At 41.6% G+C, this 24,133-nt stretch overlaps 1 protein-coding gene across 1 annotated transcript in view; it reads left to right on the top strand.

Moving 5' to 3' along the window:
* Positions 1-24,133, top strand: part of stard9 (StAR-related lipid transfer (START) domain containing 9) — a gene marked incomplete at its 5' end in the record, with an annotated part of 264,669 nt that overhangs the window by 176,995 nt on the left and 63,541 nt on the right. Inside the window, 4 exons of the mRNA XM_060828639.1 lie at positions 9,451-9,502; positions 10,179-10,316; positions 13,699-13,781; positions 18,530-18,636. Coding sequence (XP_060684622.1) covers positions 9,451-9,502; positions 10,179-10,316; positions 13,699-13,781; positions 18,530-18,636 — 380 coding nt within the window. The remainder of the gene's footprint in view (positions 1-9,450; positions 9,503-10,178; positions 10,317-13,698; positions 13,782-18,529; positions 18,637-24,133) is intronic.

Here is a 24,133-nt window from a genome sequence, read left to right as displayed (position 1 = left end):
TCAGCATGACATCAGAATGGTGTGTTGCCTCCCTTGGCAGGGTCAAGATGCCTCGGAGAGGGTGCAGAATATTCTGAAAGAGGACAGTGCCTAGCAGGAGATCCTTGTGCATGTTGGTACTGTTGACACAGATAGGGAAAGGAATGAGATTCTACGGAGACATTATAAGAAACTAGACAAGAGGTTAAAAAATAGACTACTACCGGTGCCATATGCTGGTGAGATTATGAATAGGAGTATAGAGCAGATATGGCTGAGGAACTGAGGAGCAAGGATTCACATTTTTGGACCATCTCTTCAAGGGTAGAAATGACCTCTATAAGAGAGATATATTCTACCTGAACTGGAAGAGGACCAAGACCCTTGCGGCGTGATTTGTTAGTGTTACTCAGGAGACTTTAAACTAGTAAGGATTGGGAATGGGAGCAAAGCGATAGCGAGAAAAGAATTAGTATGAGAATTAGAGTTAAGTTTTATTGTCATGAGAAAAAGCTGAGATTGGTGCAGTAGATAAGGGGAGCAAGTCAAATAGTCAAGACAGACAAATGCTTGGCAGAGTGCAAGGTAAGATTGATAAATTAAAATGCATTTACTTAATTGCAAAGGGACTGACAGATAGGGCAGATGAACTTAGGGCATGGTTGGAAAGACGGGACTAGGATATTTTGGCCTATACAGAAATGTGGCTCGGGTGACTAGGACTGGCAGCTTAATGTTTTGAGGTATCGAGGGAGAAAGATAGTGGGGGAGTGGTGTTTTTAGTTAGGGATAACATAATGGCTACAAGGGAAGATATTTCTCGGAGATTGTCCAGTGACATTATACAGGTTGAACTGAGAAATAAGAAAGTTATGATCACCTTTTTAGGATTGTATTATAAGCTTGCTAGTAGTCAATGGGAAATTCAAAAGCAAATATGAAAGGAAATCTGAAATATTTTAGTTAACATAGACTGAGACTGTCTTAGCGTCAAGGGTTTGGAGTCTATCTTGATTATATCTTTTTGGAGATAAGTCTCTTGATTAAACTTTATAGCCCATAGCTAGTAATTTAACCTGGGGCAGTGTTTGTAGAGGAATAAGATGGTGTTATTTTCTGGGTCTGTAGATTGTGAAGGATCAAAAATGGCCTTTGTAGTGATAGGTACTTCTTGTCAGATGTGGGAGTTTAAAGAGAATTTAAGGGTTACTGCAGATTATATCTGCCATAAATGCTGTTGGATGTGAATATTATCAGATCGAGTGGATCGGTTGGAGAGACAGGTAGAAGCGATGAGGAATTTGCAACAGCGACAGTATGTGGTGGATGGCAGCTATAGGAAGGGGGGAAAGTTTCGGATACAGTCACATAGATGGGTTAACTCCAGGAAGGGTAAGAGAGGTAGGCAGCTGGTGGTGGTGGAGGGTTGTTTTTCAGTTTGGAGGCATGTGACCAGTGGAGTGCCACAAGGATCGGTGCTGGGTCCTCTACTTTTTGTCATTTACATAAATGATTTGGATGCGATTGTAAGAGGCACAGTTAGTAAGTTTGCAGATGACACCAAAATTGGAGGTGTAGTGGACAGCGAAGAGGGTTACCTCAGATTACAACAGGATCTGGGCCAATGGGCAGAGAAGTGGCAGATGGAGTTTAATTCAGATAAATGCGAGGGGCTGCGTTTTGGGAAAGCAAACCTTAGCAGGACTTATATATTTAATGGTAAGGTCCGTGGGAGTGTTGCTGAACAAAGAGACCTTGGTGTGCAGGTTTATAACTCCTTGAAAGTGGAGTCGCAGGTGGATAGGATAGTGCAGAAGGCTTTTGGTATGCTTTCCTTTATTGGTCAGAGTATTGAGTACAGGAGTTGAGAGGTCATGTTGCAGCTGTACAGGACATTGGTTTGGCCACTGTTGGAATATTGTGTGCAATTCTGGTCTCCTTACTATCGGAAAGATGTTGTGAAACATGAAAGGGTTCAGAAAAGATTTACAAGGATGTTGCCAGGGTTGGAGGATCTGAGCTACAGGGAGAGGCTGAACAGGCTGGGGCTGTTTTCCCTGGAGTGTCGGAGGCTGAGGGGTGACCTTATAGAGTTTTACAAAATTATGAGGGGCATGGATAGGATAAATAGACAAAGTCTTTTCCCTGGCGTCGGGGATTCCATAACTAGAGGGCATAGGTTTAGTGTGAGAGGGGAAAAATATAAAAGAGACCTAAGGAGCAATGTTTTCACGCAGAGGGTGGTACGTGTATAGAATGAGCTACCAGAGGATGTGGTGGAGGCTGGTACAATTGCAACATTTAAGTGGCTGGGTATATAAATAGGAATGGTTTGGAGGGACATGGGCCGGGTGCTGGCAGGTGGGACTAGATTGGGTTGGAATATCTGGTCGGCATGGATGGGTTGGACCGAAGGGTCCATTTCCATGCTGTACATCTCTATGACTGACTGTAAAAGGTTGACCTGCTGTTGGGAAATAAAGCAGGGCAAGTGATCATATTTCTATTAGTTTTAAAATAGTTATGAAAATGGATAGACCTGTTCTAAAAGTTAAAGTTCTAAATTGAGGTAAGGCCAATTTTGAATGATACATTCAAAAGTTGATTCATGGAGGCTATTTGTTAGTAAAGGGATGATTGAGAAGTGAGAGGCCTTTAACAATGCGATAACAAAAGTTCAGAGACAGTATCTTCCTGTTAGTGTGAAGGGCAAGGCTGGTTGGTGTAGGAATGCTGGATTACTGGAAAAATTGAGGCTGTGATCAAGAAAAAGAACAAGTCATATGCCAAGTATAGACTTAAAAGATGAATATTGTCTGAGGTTGGTGCCACAGGAATTGCGTGAGTTGCTAAGCAAATATGGCATCAGTATTTAATATGGTGCAGAGTATGGAAGCTAGGGAACTTGGGGAAATAAACAGTGATGCCTTGAAAAGAGTTCATATTACAGAAGAGAAGTTCTTAAAATGCATAACGTTTGATAAATCATTGAGACCTGATCAGGTGTTTCGCAGAACTTTGTGGGAAGCTGGGTCCCTTGCTGAGAGTTTGTATCGTCGACAGCCGGAATATTGTAGGTGCATAGGTTGTTGAGAGTGGAGGTTCAGGTAGCCAGAGTGATGAAGGATGGCCTTTGGTATGTTTGCCTTCATTCATCAGATCATTGAGTACAGGAGTTGGGAATGTCATGTTGCACCTGTAATATCGTACCATTATTTAAGAACGATGGTAAAGAAAAGCCAGGGAACTATAGACTGGTGAGCCTTACATCAGAGGTGGGTAACTGTTGGAGGGGTTTTGAGTGACAAGGCTTACATGCAATGGGAAAGGCAAAGACTGATAGTCAACATGGCTTTGTGCGTGGGAAATCGAGTCTCTAACTTGATTGAGTTTTTTAAAGAGGTGACAAAGAAGATTGATGAAGGTAGAGCCGTAGTGTCTATGTGACTTTCAGCAAAGCATTTAATAAGATTCTGCATGGTAGACTGGTGAGTAAAGTTAGATCATATGGCATCCAGATGGAGCTAGCCAATTGGATACAAAATTGGCTTGAAGGTAGGAGACAGTGTGTGGTTGTAGAGGATTGCTTTTCGAACTGGGGGCTTGTGACCAGCAGTGATCAGTGCTGGGAATACTGCTTTACGTCATTTATATAAATGATTTGGATATGAATATAGGAGGTATAGTTAGTAAGTTTGCAGATGACACCAAAATGGGTGGTGTAGTAGACAGTGAAGAAGATTATCTCGGAGTACACTGACACTTTGATCAGATGAGCCAATGGGCTGAGGAGTGGCAGATGGAGTTTAATTTAGATAAATGTGAGGGGTTGCATTTTGGGTCAGGCAAACCAATGCAGGACTTACACAGTTAAATGATGCCAAACAAAGAAAAGAAGGGGTGTAGGTGCATAGGTCCTTGAAAGTGGAGATGCATGTAGCCAGGGTGGTGAAAGAAGGTCTTTGGTATGCTTGCCTTCATTGCTCAGAACATTGAGTGTAGGAGTTGGGATGTCATGTTGTAAAAGACATTGGTGAGGCCACTTTTAGAATACTGCATACAATTCTGATCGCCCTTCTATAGGAATGATGTTGTTAAACATGAGAGGGTACAGAAAAGATTTACAAGAATGCTACTGCAACAGGAGGGTTTGAATTATAGGGAGAGGCTGAATAGGCTGGGGCTTTTTTTTCCCTGGAGCATTGGAAGCTGAAGATAGACCTTATAGAGATCTATAAAACCATGAGGGGCAAGGATAGGGTGAACAGCCAAAGTCTTTTTCCTGGGGTGGGGGGAGTCCAAGACAAGAGGGCGCAGCTTTAAGGTGAGAGGGAAAAGATTTAAAAAGGACCTGAGGGATAATTTTTTTCTCTCACAGGATGATGCATGTATGAAACAAGCTGCTCGAGGAAGTAGTGGAGGCTTTTATAATTAAAAGGCATCTGGATCAGTATATGAATAGGAAAGGTTTAGAGAGATGGGCTAAATGTTGGAAAATGGGGCTAGGTCAGATTGGGATGACTGGTCGGTGCAGATGAGTTGGACCATAGGGTCTTGTTTCCATGCTGTTTGACTCAATGACTGTAAATAGAAAATACCATATCAATGCAGATACAGTAAAACTAATTCTGTTGTGAGCAATACACAGACTGGTTCCTTGACCATTCGGAAAGGATAGGTAGAACAATGCACCTAAATGAGCAATGAAGGAACTCTCTTTAAAAGGACCCTGACAGGGTTTTCAATGTCAGCAGTTGTTGCAATATAAAGGATGCTAGTGGAAGTATCTTCAAGATCTGAGCGTGGTAGTCAAATTGGCAGGATGTATCCAGTGGTGTGCACAAGGATCTGCGCTAGATCCTCAATTATTCACATTATTTATTAATGACTTGGATAATGGCATAGAAAGTCATCTATCCATTTTTGCTGATGACACAAAGTTTAATGGCATTGTAGATGATGATGGCAAAACATTACAAAGAGATATTTAGAGACCAAATGACTAGATGAAACTGTGGTAGACAGAGCTTTATGTTGCAAGTGTGAAATTATCCATTTTGGAATGAGAAAGGATAGATGATGGTACTTTCTAGATGGCGTGAAGTTGAATACAATGGATCTCCAAAGATTCTTGGAGATTCATGTGCATAGATCATTAAAATGTTACAATCAAGTGCAGAAAATTATCAGGGATGCTAATGGAATTAAGGTCTTTATATCTAGAGGATTGGAGTAGAAAGATGCAGAAATTATGCTGCAGCTATGGAAAAAAATCCTGGTTATACTCCACTTGGAGTACTATGAGCAGATGTGGGCATCATAAATTAGGAAAGATATTATGGCCTTGGAAGGGGGTACAGTATAAGTTTACAGGTATGATACACAGACTTCAGGGGTTAAGTTATGAGAAGAGGTTCTACAAGTTAGGCCTGTTTTCTGTAGAATTTAGAAGGTTAAGGAGATTCCAGAACTAGGCAGCACAGTGTGGGAATTGGGGCCAGATCATTCAGGAGAGATGTTTGGTTAAACTTCACTCACAGTGTACTAGAGATTTGGAACTCTTTTCCGCATTTTCCTGCAGTGGTTGCAGGATCGGTTGTTGATTTTAAATCTGTGATAAATTTTTGTAAGATAAAAGTATTAAGGGATATGGGCCAAAGGCAGGTTTATGGTGTTAAGCCACAGATTAACTATGATCAAATACGGCATATATGTGGGAACACAATCTCTACCAACATCCTCTGGCTCCATTCACAAATTACCACCGTGGTCCTTGATGAGTCCTACTCATCCCTTCTTTATCCTTTTACCCTTAAGGTACCTGTAAAATAACTTAGGATTTTCCTTTATTTTACTTGCCAGTACTCCCCTTGTAGTTCTCCTAATTTCCCTTTTTTAGTTTCCTCTTGCACATTCTTTACTCCTGTAGGGTTCCTGCTGTTTTGAGCCCTCAATATCTGCCATAAGCTTCTTTCTTTCTTAACCCAATGCTGTATTGAGATCATGGGTTCGCAGGATTTAGTGGGCTCACCCATTATCTCTGTTGAAACATGTTTGCCCTTTACCATCCATACTTCCTCCTTGACTGCATCCCACTGTTCTGTGACAGATTTATCTGAAAGTATCTGAACCTGGTTCACTCTGACCAAATCATTTCTGATCTTATTAAAACCAGCTTTCCCCCAGTTTAGAACTTTGGCTTCAGGCACATCTTTGACCTTTTCCAAAATGATCTTGAATCTAACAAAGCTATGATCGTTGTCTGCAAAATATTACCCCCCACTGATACTTCAACCACTTGTCAACTTTGTAACTATAATTAAGTCCATGGACACCTCCTTCCTTGTAGGGCATTCTGAGTATTGGATTTAAAAGATATCCTGGATGTGTTTTAAGAATTCTGGACCCTTCAATTACTATCCTATTACATATACACTTGCATCATGGTTGATATAATTATTCAAATTCCCAGCTGCAGACATTACATTTCACTCCCTTGTGTATCAAGAATCCATTGACCATTGCCTGAAAAGCACTTTTTAAAGATGAGAATTCTGACGTCTGTCCATTGTATGCCATTGCAAACAGCTGCAGGGAAGTGCTGTAACTGCACAGTCTTGTTCAAAAGCAAGTTCGAATACCTGTTAAACTTGTGGAAGAATAAGCACCTTCCTGGGAATTATCCTCATGGTTCACTAAGTCCATGTATGTATAAGGTGCCCAAGATGCACACACTGATGTCCCTTTACACTCTACCAGACATCTGGTTCTACGCAACATGAATTGGCCAATGGTTCAGCAAATTATGACAACCAATTCTGAGACAGGTTTTTACTTGCATAGCAATGGTAGTGCTCTGTTTATGTGTTTGTTTAACATTGCTAGCTGATTAAAAGTGTGCCACTAAGGAATTTGTATGCGTTTGGACCACATCAGTATGTCATTGACAATCTAGACATGACACCATTCTCTATATTCATTAAACTTATGAACTCAGCAATTTGCATGGTTGAGTTCAGTTCTAATGTACAGCCAGCCCTACAGTTTGGACAAGGTGGATGTGGAAAGGATGTTTCGGGTAACATTAGTTTAAAGTTTGCGATTGCCCTTCCAGTGCAAACATGAGGAGAAATCTTTTCTCTAAGAACTGTGAATGTTTAGAACTCTCTACCTCAGAAGGCAGTCCCAGAAGGGTCATTTTAAGATGCAGGTAAATAGATTATTGTTAGGAAGGGGAATCAAAGGTTATCAAGACAGATGGGAATATGGAATTCGAAATACATTTCGATCAGCCATGCTCTTATTGAATGGTGAACCAGCTTTAAGAGGCTGCTTCTGTCTTCTATTTCATATTTTATCTGTTTATGTGATCAATTAAATGAGTTTCTATATCTGCTTATTGTCATAGTATATGCTTTGTGAGATTCTGCTGTTGACCTGGATCAGTTTTATTCTGGTAAATGGAATGAGCCATCAAGGAAAGACTATAAATCTGATATTTAGTTGAATAACTGAAGGAAAGAAGTTTTACGGGAGATTACACGGACACCTTGATTTAAAAAAGCTTATAATTATAACTATCTTTGTCAAATAAAGTATGCCAGGATGAAGCTGTTCTGGCTTTCTCTGGCAGACAGCTCTGTGACTGCAGGTACCATGGCACTTTATGATATCTTTTCTTTTGGATAAAATCAGGTCAATTTGCTGATTAAATTCGTCCATAGTGTAGCAATTAGTGTTAACCAGGTTTACGTGGGCATCAATTCATGTTTTCTTTAATCCACTTTTGATACTTGACACCAATGAAATCCACAATTGTGTTAATGATAATGAATTTATACTGGGACGAGAATTGCCTATTTCTTTCCCTATTGTTAACATCTTAAATGCAGGCTGCTGTAAAAATCCCACAGAATTTCTACCTGAGTGTCTGAAGTCTTCCAGATTGGGCATAACTTTCCAACTCAGAAGATCTAAAATAGAAGCTATGAATAATTTATTATGAAACAATAATTCATGAACTTTGAAATTTATTTTCCAAAAATGTTTTCTAGTTTAGAGGAATAATGAATGAAAGAAGAGGATTGTGCAGTGAGTTTGTTTCAATACACTCTTCTTTCATATATTTTGAAGTTTAGATGGAAAAAAGATGAAGATTCAGAAGAGCAATGATCATCGAAATATTATTAAAAGTGTAGAAAGGGAGCCAGGCTGCGATGAAGAGAGGTTGGAGGTTTAGCTGATAAGTACTTTTGAAGAGAAGATTGCGTTCCCACTACATTTTTCAATCTTTAAATTACCTTTCTTTTTCTCTTCTTCTGTTTGACTTCTTTATCTGTCTATTGGACTTGCTGAGCTGTAAGTAAGAAGACTATTTCTGATCAGTTGTCCTTGTATGTGTCGTGCCTGTTAAAGTGAAACTGATTGCTGTGATTAGTCAACACCTTTGTTTCTTTTTAGAGAAGAATAACTTCTAATATCAGTTAAATGGTGCAGTGCTGCTATTATTAATGTTTACACTATCAATAAAGTAATCTCCATTTGACAAATCTCAAAGTGCTCTTGCCATACTCTGTGGCTTCCTGCATTACAAGCAATTTCCCAACTGCCTTGTTTTGTTTTCTGTTGGCAGCAGTGTTGTGGCAAGGCGCCCAACATTTGGAGACATCACAGGTGATCCCCAGGGCAAATATTCAGAATATTGGGCTTTAATTTTACCATTTCAGTATCCATAGTAGTTCATATTATTATATATTTAGCAGAGAAGGAAGCCATTCAGTCCATGTGCCTATGCTGGTTTTTGAAAGAACTGTCAAATTATTCCTGTTATCCTGTGCATTCCCTATAATAGCACTTTTATATGGAAGCATCCAAATTCCCTTTGCAAGTTACCATCAATTCAGTTTTTATCATTTTTCAGAAAGTACATTCAAGATTGCAACTTTCACAATCCGAATGTGAGGGCGAAGGACAAGATAATTAATATCTAACTATGGTTCCTTGTTATTTAACAATCAACTTCATTCTATTTTCCTATGATGTTTAGTAAGATACCCTGTAACCACAAGAGCCATTGTTGTGTTGGCTATGTTTCTTTTGTTGTGGTGTAGCTTATAGTAAAGAAACCGTTATCGCACCAACTGCTGTGGAGTGTCTTTTGAACTAAAATTTTGAAATATTATTTATGAAGCTCTGATTTGAGATCTAATGGCAATTTTTACATGTTTTATATTATTGAGAATTGAATTTGCTTTCAATGCAGTTGGAATCTGACTTGAAGCGATATTTTCATGTCAAACATTAACACGTATATGCCAGGGCTTTGCTGTCTCTCAAGCATTATGTCTATATACACATGCCAAACGATGCCACTGATCTTGAATAGAGCTTTGGTTGTTCTCCTGGTGTATTTTGTGAGGTTTGTGTGCTTAATAAGGATATGCAGTTGATTTAAGTGTCGTTTGGCTTTAGGAAGGAACAACAACCATTGGGAGAATTGATGCCGAAACAGAACAAGACATTGGTAAGTGCACAACAAATAATAAAAATTTAGTTTCTGAAAATGTGTGATGCAGTAGATGTAGACAAAAACTAAAATGCACTTGTGGACAGGCCATAAATGTCAGATATTCAGTAATCAATGCTGTAGAGTGTTCAGGATAAACTTCTTTATTTGTAGAATGATTAAAATATGGAATTTGATACCACAATGAGAATTTGGGATGAATCATACACATGCATTTAAGGAAGAGCTAGATGAAGACAAAAGGGAAAAAGGAATAAAGGGATTTACTGATGGAGTTAAATAGGAAGGTGTGGGAGGAGGATCATATGAAACACCGACACTGGTATAGACCAGTTGTGCTGGCTTATTTCTGTGTCTTACATTTCATTTAGTGCTATGTCAAATTAAAAACAAAATAACATAAATATACGTTTAGGCTCAAATTTACTGCTATATCCGGATTCCTTTCAAAACAGAAGATATTACTACTACTTCCTCTACCAGTCTGGACTCAGGGCAAGGGATTAGAAAGAAATTCACAGGCTTTAGTTTAGCTAATGGAGACACAACCCCTGTAAATGACCAATTGTGCAATTTTAATTGGATAAAAAATTAATTAAAATCTAATAACTCTTGCAATACAATGCAAAACATTTCACTGGAACAAAATGTATAATGGTTGTCTTTACTTCAGTTCTTCAGGGTCCTTGGGTGGACTCAGAGCACTGTGTCATTCACAATCACAATGGCATAGTGACAATTGAACCAATTGGAGGGTCACAGTGCTCTGTTAATGAACTGGACATCACCCATTCATGTCGTTTGTCCCAAGGTAATTACTTTTTACTTTTATCATTAGTCCATCAGTGGTGGGGGGAGGGGGAAGGGATGGGGTTAGTGTCTCCTGTGCAGAATTGCTATTCCCCAACGTGTTCCTTTCCTAGCCTGCTGTCCCTGACCCTGACCCTGTCTCCAAAGGCTAAGGTGAAAAAAAGTCTGCTTATTAAGTGTTTTGAGAAACTTAAAGAGCTTGTCCTGATCACATTTCTTTTCTGCTTGAGATTTCTACAATATTTTTTCCAATGGTGATACAGCATAGATTCTGTTATTTAAAGCACAAGCAGCTAGAAGTTAACTGAAGTCAGCCACTACAATATAAGTAGTGTCAGTGCTCTAAATAACAGGGTTTTAATCTGAAACCTTTTCCTGAAATTTCAGGGAATTAAATGAAATTAACAAAGCCTTCTGGTCCTCATTCTTTTCCTCCAACCCATACTGATGAAGGGATTCAATGGGGTAAATATGGAGAGGCTATGGAGGCAAATCCAGAGCAAGAGGTTCTGTCTTGAAGGTTAGAGCTAGACATTCAGGAATAACATCAGGATGAACTCTGATCTCTAAAGGTGCTGGATGTTTCAAGAATTTGCTCAATAGATTTTGTTGGCTAAGGGCTATCCAGGTGATAATCTGAAAGCCTGAACAAGCACAAATGGCTGGTTCACCAAGGTCCAGTCAGTTTATTCTTTCTCACTTCCCTCTTAATCTCACTCATCCTCACCTAAATACCTAAGCCTTTCCTCTTTTGACGTTCCATCACTTTGGTAAGTCCCAGATCCACCTACCTGAACAATTTAACCCTCATTCTTGCCTTTATAATGAAGCCCAATACTCCACAAAAACGTGCCATCATTGTAGTCCTCCTGTCAGTGTAGCACTGATGCTACTATATCCTGGAATTGAACATCTCCCTCCATTGTTACTTAACCATAAGCTTGTTAATCCTATGACTTGCTTCAACACTAAGTCCAAGAACCCCCCCACCTACGTTCGGGACACCACCCACGCCCTCCACCTCCTGCATGATTTTTGCTTCCCCGGTCCCCAACGCCTTATCTTCACCATGGACATCCAGTCCCTGTACACCTTCATTCCCCATCACGAAGGACTAAAAGCCCTCCGCTTCTTCCTTTCCCGCCGTACCAACCAGTACCCTTCCACTGACACCCTCCTTCGACTGACTGAACTGGTCCTCACCCTGAACAACTTCTCTTTCCAATCCTCCCACTTCCTCCAAACCAAAGGAGTAGCCATGGGCACCTGCATGGGCCCCAGCTATGCCTGCCTCTTCATAGGATATGTGGAACAGTTCATCTTCCGCAGCTACACTGGCACTACCCCCCACCTTTTCCTCTGCTACATCGATGACTGTATGGGCGTTGTCGTGTGCTCCCACTTTACCAACACCTTCCACCCTGAACTCAAATTTACCTGGACCATCTCAGGCTCCTCCCTCCCCTTCCTAGACTTTCTATTTCTATCTCGGGTGATCGAATCAACACGGACATTTACTATAAACCGATCGACGCCCACAGCTACCTAGACTACACCTCCTCCCACCCTGCCACCTGTAAAAATGCCATCCCATATTCCCAATTCCTTCGTCTCCACTGCATCTGCTCCCAGGAGGACCAGTTCCAATACCGAACAACCCAGATGGCCTCCTCCTTCAAAGACCACAATTTCCCCCCAGATGTGATCGACGATGCCCTCCACCGCATCTCCTCCACTTCCTGCTCCTCCGCCCTTGAGCCCCGCCCCTCCAATCACCACCAGGACAGAACCCCACTGGTCCTCACCCCACCAACCTCCATATACATCATATCATTCGTCGTCATTTCCGCCACCTCCAAACGGATCCCACCACCAGAGATATATTTCTCTCCCCTCCCCTATCAGCGTTCCAAAAAGACCACTCCTTCCGTGACTCTCTCGTCAGGTCCACACCCTCCACCAACCCAACCTCCACTCCCGGCACCTGCCCCTGCAACAGCAAGAAATGCCAAACTTGTGCCCACACCTCCTCCCTTACTTCCCTCCAAGGCCCCAAGGGATCCTTCAATATCCGCCACAAATTCACCTGCACCTCCACACGCATCATTTACTGCATCCGCTGCACCCGATGTGGCCTCCTCTGTATTGGGGAGACAGGCCACCTACTTGTGGAACGTTTCAGAGAACACCTCTGGGACACCGAGACCAATCAACCCAACCACCCCATGGCTCAACACTTCAACTCCCCCTCCCACTCCACCAAGGACATGCAGGTCCTTGGACTCCTCCATCGCCAGACCATAGCAACACGACAGCTGGAGGAACAGCGCCTCATCTTCCGACTAGGAACCCTCCAACCACAAGGAATGAACTCAGATTTCTCCAGTTTCCTCATTTTCCCTCCCCCCACCTTGTCTCAGTCCCAACCCTCGAACTCATCGCCACCTTCCTAACCTGCAATCTTCTTCCTGTCCTCTCCGTGCCCACCCCCACTCTGGCCTTATCACCCTCACCTTAACCTCCTTCCACCTATCGTATTTCCAACACCCCTCCCCCAAGTCCCTCCTCCCTACCTTTTATCTTAGCCTGCTTGGCACATTCTCCTCATTCCTGAAGAAGGGCTCATGCCCGAAACGTCGAATTTCCTGCTCCTTGGATGCTGCCTGACCTGCTGCGCTTTTCCAGCAACATATTTTCAGCTCTGATCTCCAGCATCTGCAGTCCTCACTTTCTCCTTCAACACTGTAGGACCAATTCCTTTATATTCCAGGCAGCAATGATCTATTTGTATTGCATACAAAGTGAAAATACTCAAAAGGCCAAGTAAACACAGCTTTGTTCGAGAACAAAGTGGGTTTTTTAGTGGGCGGCATGGTGGCACAGTGGTTAGCACTGCTGTCTCACAGCGCCTGAGACCCGGGTTCAGTTCCCGACTCAGGCGACTGACTGTGTGGAGTTTGCACGTTCTCCCCGTGTCTGCGTGGGTTTCCTCCGGGTGCTCCGGTTTCCTCCCACAGTCCAAAGATGTGCGGGTCAGGTGAATTGGCCATGCTAAATTGCCCGTAGTGTTAGATAAGGGGTAAATGTAGGGGTATGGGTGGGTTGCGCTTCGGCGGGTCGGTGTGGACTTGTTGGGCCGAAGGGCCTGTTTCCACACTGTAAGTCTAATCTAATCTAAACCCTGACAGCCTACAAACAATGCCACATAAGATTTTCTTGTCCCAAAGATTTAAAATGATTCAAAATATCTTGTTCTGGGACATTTTGCAAACATATTTTTTTCTTTGCAGCAGGTTAATCATGCCACATATTCCCCACAGATCTAGAATAACTTGGTCTATTGTTTATGATATTTATTTAGCATGATTTAATTTATCTTACAGGTGCTGTTATAGTCATAGGAAAAGTGCATAAGTTCAGGTTTAACCATCCAACTGAAGCTGCAATGTTGAGACAAAGGAGAACTGTGAGTTTATAACTTAATTGTGTGTGCTTAATTAATAAATGTTTTTGTAGTTTGCAAAGTAGCAGCCTTAATTGTGATTTGTGGTAATTAACCAACTTGGAGTGAAGGCGATTTGCATTATCCATCATTGGCAATCCTGATAAATATTTTACCAAATTTCAGAATTGTTACAGCACAGGAGGAGGCAACTTGGTACCAACTGTCCAACTCAGAAACCTACATAGAATATACAACATAGAAGAAGGTCAGACATACACCTCTTGAATTCATAGGAAAATCCAAAGCACATTTTTGTTTGGAATTTGCACTTGGTAAAGTTGGCTTTAATCAGTCTCTGTCAGTGTATCTACGTTTGGACTAATAATTAGTGCAGTTGATGCAGTAATGAGTTAAAATGCTTTCTATGAATCACAAGTAAGTCTTGTTAAGAAATTTAATTCCAGTTTCCCATATGACTGTAATGTGCTGGCAATTCAGCATTGTCAATTTGTAAGGCCAGAGAGAAGTGGAAATAAAAGCTATGTAGTGAAGGCTAATTTTTTAAGATTGCAAAATAAAGTCCTGTTTTTGGCTCAATGCTGTTTTGTTGATAAGTAGATAAATGAATGGTTCTTGGGGTTGGAAAGAGGAAGAATGTGTTATATCAATTCAGCTTCAATACCACTGAATTCATAACACAATGCAATTAAAACATTCAATGACCCTCAAAATTCCTCAGCTGATCCTAACCAGACTTTACAAATAACAGAGTAAAAAATGAGGTCTGCAGATGCTGGAGATCACAGCTGCAAATGTGTTGCTGGTCAAAGCACAGCAGGTTAGGCAGCATCTCAGGAATAGAGAATTTGACGTTTCGAGCATAAGCCCTTCATCAGGAATAATGTTTACAAATAACAGATCTTGGACACTAAATTTATGACTTAAAGAAAAATTTATACTTTAAGAATGTAACTTTACTCAAACACAGATAAACTACAAAGCAAACTAATTGGTATCTAAATTCTAAGCTCAGTCTTCTTTGAATATAAACCCCAACTCTCATACTGACAGTGAGACAGAAAGACACAGTTAAGGGATAACGTGAGAAAAATGAATGAAATGAAACAAAAATCGTAAGTTGCTAGTTCGGTAACCATTTCAGTGATGAATATCAGGCTATAGTGAAATCTTTGACAGTTCGTATTACATGCACGTAAGACTATATCTTTCTTCTTTCTGAAGTCACTGGCCAACGTAAAAATCTTCCACAGACCTCTGGAGACTTTTACTTATTTCTTACATACTGGGATTCTTTCCTCAGAACTCTCAACTGTTGATAAATGGAGAATAACAAAAAAAAACAAAAATCAAAAAGTTTTCCAGTCGAGCGAAAGTGCCTCCTTCTCAAAACCCGTTAACACTAGTTCACTATTTGTTTTCTATTTTTACAACATTCCTTGTGGTTGGCTGGCCAGCATCAGTCCTCTCTTGACTGACTAATTCAACATGCCAACCAGGCGACAGGCCCTGGGATAACAACATTATCTCGATTCTGAATCATCTATAATATTCTTACAGCAGTAATTAACCTGTCTTATCTTTGCAGGCCAGTTCCCAACAGCAAAAATCAGTCTTTTGTTCTCTCCTCTTCTTTTGAAAGAAACTGCTGTTAAAAGATCAATTCTTAACTGCAATTCTCAGTTCCAAATCAAAAATAAAATAGAATGTAGAACATTATAGCACAGCAACAAGCCCTTTGGCCCATCATGTCTGTGCCAATTGTAAGACCATTTTAAACTTATCCCATCTACCTGCACATCGTCTGTATCCATCTATTCCCTGCCTGTTCAGGTGTCTAAATAAATAAAAGGAAAATAATGACCGTCTGAATGCAACAGGAGTTTAATTTTGGAATGTGCCAAGAGGAAATAGGGAGGGAACCAAACTGAAGGATACTGATTAGATTTTGATTAGGTTGTAAGCACAAATTTAATACATGGAACAACATCAAGCTGGCTGTTAAGATTGAGATGCTGGTTTATGAGGGCTAAGATCTTGGCACCTACATTTCAAGGTCAGGAGTGGTTCCAAGAGGCAGCTCGTCACCACCATCTCAAGTAATAAAATATGGGTGCTGACCAAGTCAGCAATCCCGTCAGTGACCAAAACAAAGCATTATTGTCTAGCCATGGAATGTGGACAACTTGGATCTTTCAAGAAACAAAACTCAAAATTTTTATTTTTACTGTTTGTGGCACACTCTGGGTAGCTTACGGAAGGATAGAACCACGATTGCAGCATTCGCCTTCAGGGCAAATTCCCATGGATGCTGACACTCATCGGGCAGAGGTGACTTTACTGGCGGGGCACATTCACAGTTTGGAAGACTGTGACATTCCTGAGGAGTTTCTGTGTGGACTCAGTAAGATACACAAAGCTCCACTTCAAGGATGCCAAGGGTGACATGAAACATTTTGATCAAGGATCCTGGGACCTGAAAGACACTAGGTGATGACAGAAAAATGGCAAACATTGCCTAGTTTCATCACAGGTATGATCAGTAGCTGCAGAAGTTTGGAAGTAGACACCAATACCAAAGAAAACAACCAACACCCAATCATCACTTCATATGTGACACGTGTGGCAGAACCTATTTCTTACAATTGGGTCATTTTATCCATCAACTAAAGTGCACCACATTAAGCGACCCATTCTGATCTGATTGCTGTATGTCCATAATCATACGCAGATAGAAGAATGCACACGGTAACAGCCCATGGTTTGGAGGACAACTAAGAGGTTTCAAGGGCTAACTTTGGAATGACAGCAAATTTGTATGATTGAATTCCTGTAATTCCTAGGATTCCAGGTAGAGAGGTCCTTTGGTCAGTAGGTATGTCACTAAAGGGTGCACTTCTGTAATCTGGCAGCCTTGGGACGAACCCTTTCCCGGACTACATGAGGCCATGTGTCCAATACATTTCCCAGCCTTCTGGCCTGTGCCATCCCGTCACACTCCCGTCTGCCAGTTCTCTCTGGCTAGTTTGACATTGGTTGATGCCACTTGTGATGATTTTTTTTTAAAAAGTGTGGTACTGGGAAAGCACAGCCGGTCAGGCAGCATCCAAGGAGCAGGCGAGTCAACACGTGTCATTCCTGATGAAGAGCTTTGCTCAAAACGTCGACTCTCCTGCTCTTTGGATGCTGCCTGACCGGCTGTGCTTTTCCAGCACCACACCTTTCTTACTCTGGTCCTCACTTTCTCCTGCCAGTTGTGATGAGGATAAAGTGTTGATGCTGAAGAAATATGGCTCTGTGGAGATGTTTCAGAATAGGAGAACGGGCAACAGAAGATAGAGACTAATCGTGGAAGTGAGTTTTTCAAAATGCAGAACTGTGACCTGTAGTGTTCCACAGGGATCCATGCTGGGCCCACTGTTGTTTGTGATATACATAAATGATCTGGAGGAAGGTATAGGTGGCCTGATTAGCAAGTTTGCAGATGACACCAAGATTAGTGGAGTAGCAGATAGTGAATGGGACTGTCAGAGAATACAGCAGGATATAGATAGATTGGAGAGTTGGGCAGAGAAATGGCAGATGAAGTTCAATCCAGGTAAATGTGAAGTGATGCATTTTGGAAGATCCAGCTCAAGAGTAAAATGGAAATGTCCTGGGAAAAATTGATGTCCAGAGAGATCTGGGTGTTCAGGTCCATTATTCCATTAAGGTGGCAATGCAGGTCAATAGAGTGGTCAAGAAGGCATATGACATGCTTTTCTTCATCGAATGGGGTATTGAGTAGAGTTGGCAAGTCATGTTACAGTTGTATAGGACTTAGTATTCCAAATGTGGCCAAACCAGAGTGCAGTTCTGGTCACCACATTCTCCAAAGCATCCACATCCTTTTGTGGTAGGGTACAGAGGAGGTTCACCAGGATGTTGCCTGGGATGGAGGGTGCTAGGTATGAGGAGAGGTTGAGTAGATTTGGAATATTTTCATTAGGAATACAGAGGTTGAGGGGGGACCTGAACGAGCTCTACAAAATCATGAGAGGTACAGACAGGATGGATAGCAAGAAGCCTTTTCACAGAATGGGGTCTCACTTACAAGGGGTCTTGAGTTGAAGGTGAGAGGGGAAAAGTTTAGGGGAGATAAAAGTTCTTCAAGCAGAGGGTGGAGGGTGCCTGGAATGCATTGCCAGTGGAGGTGGTAGGGGCGGGAATGATAGCGTAATTTAAGGTGTATCTAGACAGATACATGAATGGGCAGGGAGCAGAGGGATACAGATCCTTAGAAAATAGGTGGCAGGTTTAGACAAAGGATATGGATCGGCACAGGCTTGGAGGGCCGAAGGGCCTGTTCCTGTGCTGTAATTTTCTTTGTTCACAAAAAAAAGCCATCTTTCATAACAAAAGAAGAACGTTGATGACTCAAACCTGTGGTAAATGGATTTTGGTCTAAGTGTAAAATGCAATCCATTTCCTAATCAAATTGGAACTTACCCATGTGCTCACATATCGTAGTGCATAGTGCCAAGAAATGATTTAATTAATACTGTCTAAAGCCAGATTAATTAAACACCTAGTTGCTGAGCTTCCTACCTTGAAAGGGTGTTAATGTTTTATTTGACTTGCCTGCTTGGAATTTCTACCAATTTACCTTACTGCTCTGAAATTGTCTGCATGGAGCGGTGTTAAAATTGGAATGAATTGTATTCTATTCTCTTCATTTTATGGAAAATGTTTTTTTTCTTTCCCTTGTATAGAGTAGCAGCATGTCTCTGGAAAGCAGTGGCTCCTGTGAATGGCTAGATTTGGATGGAGAATTCAACTTCTCCCCTCCTTATGTTTTGTCTCCTCTCATGCAAGCAAGGTAGGAGATTCACTGATGAGAGCTTCCAACGGGATGTTGGCATTTGTAAGTCACCAATAGAAAATTGGGCGGCACGGTGGCACAGTGGTTAGCACTGCTGCCTCACAAGGGTTCAATTCCCGACTCAGGCGACTGACTGTGTGGAGTTTGCACATTCTCCCCATGGCTGCGTGGGTTTCCTCCGGGTGCTCCGGTTTCCTCCCCCAGTCCAAAGATGTGCGGGTCAGGTGAATTGGCCATGCTAAATTGCCCGTAGTGTTAGGTAAAGGGGTAAATGTAGGGGTATGGGTGGGTTGCGCTTCGGCAGGTCGGTGTGGACTTGTTAGGCTGAAGGGCCTGTTTCTACACTGTAAGTAATCTAAAAAATCACTGTTAAAAATAGTGTCAGTCTACAATCAGGGAATTGGAGTGAGAAAACTGGAGCCTTTAGACACAAAAGGAAGGCCATTTCAATGAACAACCTCAATGCTAATCTCACTACCCTCAGCCCATCACCTCAACAGACATGAAAATGATAACCACAAGAATGAGCTGGCACCTTTAGTTGTTTTAAAGCCTAATGAAACAAAAATTCAGAATCTCATGTAATTTTCAAATGTTCGTGCAATGCCAGAAATGGGCTTGCTTTTCAAGTTCAGCTTAACCTCATTGTTAACCAAGTTAATTACATTTTCCTTTGGATAGATTTTTTTTAACTTGCCTGAGAATCACAACTGACTCTATCTGAAGTGAATGTTTTATTCTGCAAAAGTATTTGTTTTTAAATGATATATATTAAACTACTAAAATAACACTAAATGTTAACATTAAGGAAGGATAGAAAGGGAGGCAAGAGAGGAGGGGGAGTGGCATTTTTGATAAGGGCTAGCACTACAGCCAGGAAATACATCTAGGGAAGCTATTTGGGTGGAACTGAGAAATAAGAAAGGGATGATCACCTTATTGGGATTGTATTATAGACCCCCTAATAGTCAGAGGGAAATTGAGAAGCAAACTTGTAAGGAGATTTCAGCTATCTGTAAGAATAATAGGATGGTTATGGTTGGGGGATTTTAACTTTCCAAACATCGACTGGGACTGCCATAGTGTTAAAGGTTTAGATGGAGAGGAATTTCTTAAGTGTGTACAAGACAATTTTCTGATTCAGTATGTGGATGTACCTACCAGAGAAGGTGCAAAACTTGACCTACTCTTGGGAAATAAGGCAGGGCAGGGAGCACTTTGGGGCCAGTGACCATAATTCTATTTGTTTTAAAACAGTGATGGAAAGGGATAGACCAGATCTAAAAGTTGAAGTTCTAAATTGGAGAAAGGCCAATTTTGACGGTATTAGGCAAGAACTTTCAAAAGCTGATTGGAGACAGGTAAAGGGACGGCTAGAAAATGGGAAGCCTTCAGAAATGAGATAACGAGAATCCAGAGAAAGTATATTCCTGTCAGGGTGAAAGGAAAGGCTGGGAGGTATAGGGAATGCTGGATGACTAAAGAAATTGAGGGTTTGATTAAGAAAAAGAAGGAAGTATATGTAAGGTATAGACATGAGAGATTGAGTGAATCCTTCGAAGAGTATAAAGAAAGTAGGAATATACTTAAGAGGGAAATCAGGAGGACAAAAAGGGGACATGAGATACACTTTGGCAAATAGAATTAAGGAGAATCCAAAGGGTCTTTGCAAATACATTAAGGACAAAAGGGTATCTCGGGAGAGAATAGGGCCCCTCAAGGACCAGCAAGGCGGCCTTTGTGTGGAGCTGCAGAAAATGGGGGAGATACTAAATGAGTATTTTGCAACATATTTACTGTGGAAAAGGATATGGAAGATATAGACTGTAGGAAGTAGATGGTGACATCTAGCAAAATGTCCAGATTACAGGAGGAAGTGCTGGATGACTTGAAATGGGTAAATCCCTAGGTGTACCCGAGAACTCTGTGGGAAGCTAGAGAAGTGATTGCTGGACCCTTTGCTGAGATATTTGTATCATCGATAGTCACAGGTGAGGTGTCAGAAGACTGGAAGTTGGCTAACGTGGTGCCACTGTTTAAGAAGGGTGGTAAAGACAAGCCAGGGAACTATAGACCAGTGAGCCTGACGTCGGTGGTGGGCAAGTTGTTGGAGGGAATCCTGAGGGACAGGATGTACATGTATTTGAAAAGGCAAGGACTGATTAGAATAGTCAACCTGGCTTTGTGCGTGGGAAATCGTGTCTCACAAACTTGATTGAGTTTTTTGAAGAAGTAACAAAGAGGATTGAGGGCAGAGTGGTAGATGTGATCTATATGGACTTCAGTAAGGCATTCGATAAAGTTCCCCATGTGAGACTGATTAGCAAGGTTAGATCTCATGGAATACAGGGAGAACTAGCCAATTAGATATAGAACTGGCTCAAAAGTAGAAGACAGAGGGTGATGGAAGGTTGTTTTTCAGACTGGAGGCCTGTGACCAGTGGAGTGCCACAAGGATCGGTGCAGGGCCGTCTACTTTTTGTCATTGACATAAATGATTTGGATGCGAGCATAAGAGGTCCAGTTAGTAAATTTGCAGATGACACCGAAATTGGAGATGTCGTGGACAGTGAAGAGGGTGACTTCAGATTGGCCAGATGGGCCAATGGGCTGAGAAGTGGCAGATGGAGTTTGATTCCGATAAATGTGAGGTGCTGCATTTTGGGAAAGCAAATCTTAGCAGGACTTATACACTTAATGGTAAGGTCCTAGGGGTGTTGCTGAACAAAGAGACCTTGGAATGCAGGTTCATAGCTCCTTGAAAGTGGAGTCTCAGTCAGACAGGATAGTGAAGAAGGCATTTGGTATGCTTGCCTTTATTGGTCAGAGTATTGAGTACAGGAGTTGGGAGGTCATGTTGCGGCTGTACAGGACATTGGTTAGGCCACTGTTGGAATATTGCATGCAATTCTGGTCTCCTTACTATCGGAAAGATGTTGTGAAACATGAAAGGGTTCAGAAAAGATTTACAAGGATGTTGCCAGGGTTGGAAGATTTGAGCTATAGAGAGAGGCTGAGTCTGTTTTCCCTGGAGTGTCAGAGGCTGAGGGGTGAACTTATAGAGGTTTACAACATTATAAGGGGCATGGGTAGGGTAAATAGGCAAAGTCTTTTCCCAGGGGTGGCAGAGTCCAGAACTAGAGGGCATAGGTTTAGGGTGAGAAGGGAAAGATCTAAAAGAGACCTAAGGGGCAACTTTTTCACGCAGAGGGTGGTGCGGGTATGGATTGGGCTGCCAGAGGATGTGGTGGAGGCTAGTACAATTGCAACATTTAAAAGGCATTTGGATGGGTATAAGAATAGGAAGGGTTTGGAGGGATATGGGCCGGGTGCTGGCAGGTGGGACTAGATTGGGTTGGGATATCTGGTCGGCATGGATGGGTTGGACCGAAGGGTCTGTTTCCATGCCGACTGCATTGAGGTTACATGAACTTAATTGCATGTATTAAGCATTAGGACTCAAAATTTTACACAGAGATCGGCATTCAGATAATAGTTGCCAGTGTAAGAATCACGCTAATACTGGGTATATTGCATTCTGTTATGATTTGAATGCAAACCTGAGTATTGGTCTTGCAACAAGTTGAATCTATTTCGTGCATTACTGTCGTAAAATATCCCAAGACATTTCGTAAGCATGTTATGAAACCGAAAATTGATACTATTCTACGTAAGGGGATAGGATTGATGAGCAAAAGCATAACCAAAGAGGGGGGTTTTCAGGAATGTTTTAAGGAGGGAAGAAAGATTTGGAGAGGTAGTAGAAAGAAGTTTGAATTTGGTGTCTCAGAAACTGAAGGGATAGTCATCAGAGGTTAATTGATGCAAACCTGGGGATGCCTTGTGAGCCAGAATCGATGGAACTTGAAATCTTGGAGGTTTTGGAGCAGGAGATGACTACACAGGAGAAGGATTGGTGGGACCATGGAAGAATCTGAAAGCAAGGGAATTTAACATAGAATTTAAAGCGATCGTTTAGTCATTGGCTTTTCTTACCAAAGTACTGAACACCTCTTGTCAAAATCACAAATGATACCAAATGTGGCTGTAACATGTAATTATCCCTTGTTGTCCTTCTCAATCTCTTTGCAGCTGTTGAATCAGTTGGTCACACCGTCCTCCTCGATTCCCTCTGCACTATTGCCTGGCAAGGTGGAACTGCAGTCACCTGGCCTCATTTTTAATCCAGTCCATCATAACCTGAGTATCACCATTTGGAATTTATCTTCCTCCTTCACCATCATTGCCTCCAAGATGCCCACCAAGGATCTGTCCTTAGTCCATGTCCTCTTTGTCACTCTGTGCTGCTATCAATGGTATCACCTCAAAACAGTGTCCGCTCTCCTGGTATTCAGGCCTCCACACCATGATCTCTAAGGGCCCTTCACAGCCTCTAAATTATTAGACAGTTTATCTGACATCCAGTAATGGATTAACTAAAATTTCTTTGAACTGAATGTTGAGAAGATCCCTGTCACAAATTCCATTTTCTCGTCATTGACTCCATCCCTACTTGCCGTTTGTGAGAGTGTGGAGCAAACTGTTCACAACCTCGGTGTCATATTTGACCATGAGATGAGCTGCTAATCACATGTTCTCTCCATTATCTCTATAACATCACCAGCTTCCTCATTCAGCTAATCTACCACCAAAACTCTTGTAACCTCTAAGTGTCACTATTCCAGTTTACTCCTGGTTGTTGCCTGTGTCTTAACTCAGAGTGTACACCCATCCCCGTGCTTGCTGACACAAAATCCTTTTGTGGTTGTTCTCCTGCTTCTCTCTGGAATCTCCTCAAGTCTCCACTACCCTCTCCGATCTCTGCACTTCTCTAAATCTGGCCTCTTTGAGCATCTCCAAATTAAATATTCCACGATAAGCAAAGGTGTCGAGCTCTCTGGAGTTCCTTCCCTAAACCTCTCTGCTTCACTCTCCTACTTCAAGGTGCTTTGTAAAATTTACCTATCGACCAGACTTTTGTTACTTTCCATCATGGGATGTTTTATAGTGTTAAGTTTGTACTGTTTTATTTCTTTTATTGAAATTTCTATTCAATCTTTAGCTCACTTGTATGTGTAAAGTACTACTGGTAGTTATTGGATTTGACATTATTGCTGTTTTCTTAGCTCACTGGTTCAAATTGTGCATTGTTTTCAAGCAGTTATTTATGGGGAACATGCAGAATAGACAGTTGAATGGGCTAAGTTTTCACTCTAATCTCAAGTCAACTTGTCAATTTGAGAATGGGGGAAGAATCTGCCCCAAATATATAATCGATGAACTGAAATTTTACTTGAATGTAAAATAATGTGCAGAGGTTGCTAAATTTTATGGTAGTTTATGCGGATTTGTATTTCCTACAGGGTCAGTATCTCAATTTAACATCTTGAGTTGGAGCGAACTAACTGCATGGAACTGCAGCTTTATAAGGTCCTTCTTATAGCAAGGTTCTCCTCCAAGTGACACACCATCCAGACTTGGAACTGTATGCTGT

This window comes from Hemiscyllium ocellatum, chromosome 8 (assembly GCF_020745735.1).
Source record: "Hemiscyllium ocellatum isolate sHemOce1 chromosome 8, sHemOce1.pat.X.cur, whole genome shotgun sequence".
Classification (NCBI taxonomy): domain Eukaryota; kingdom Metazoa; phylum Chordata; class Chondrichthyes; order Orectolobiformes; family Hemiscylliidae; genus Hemiscyllium; species Hemiscyllium ocellatum.
Note: the sequence above shows the minus strand (reverse complement) of the source record. Positions and strands in the feature narration are given on the sequence as shown.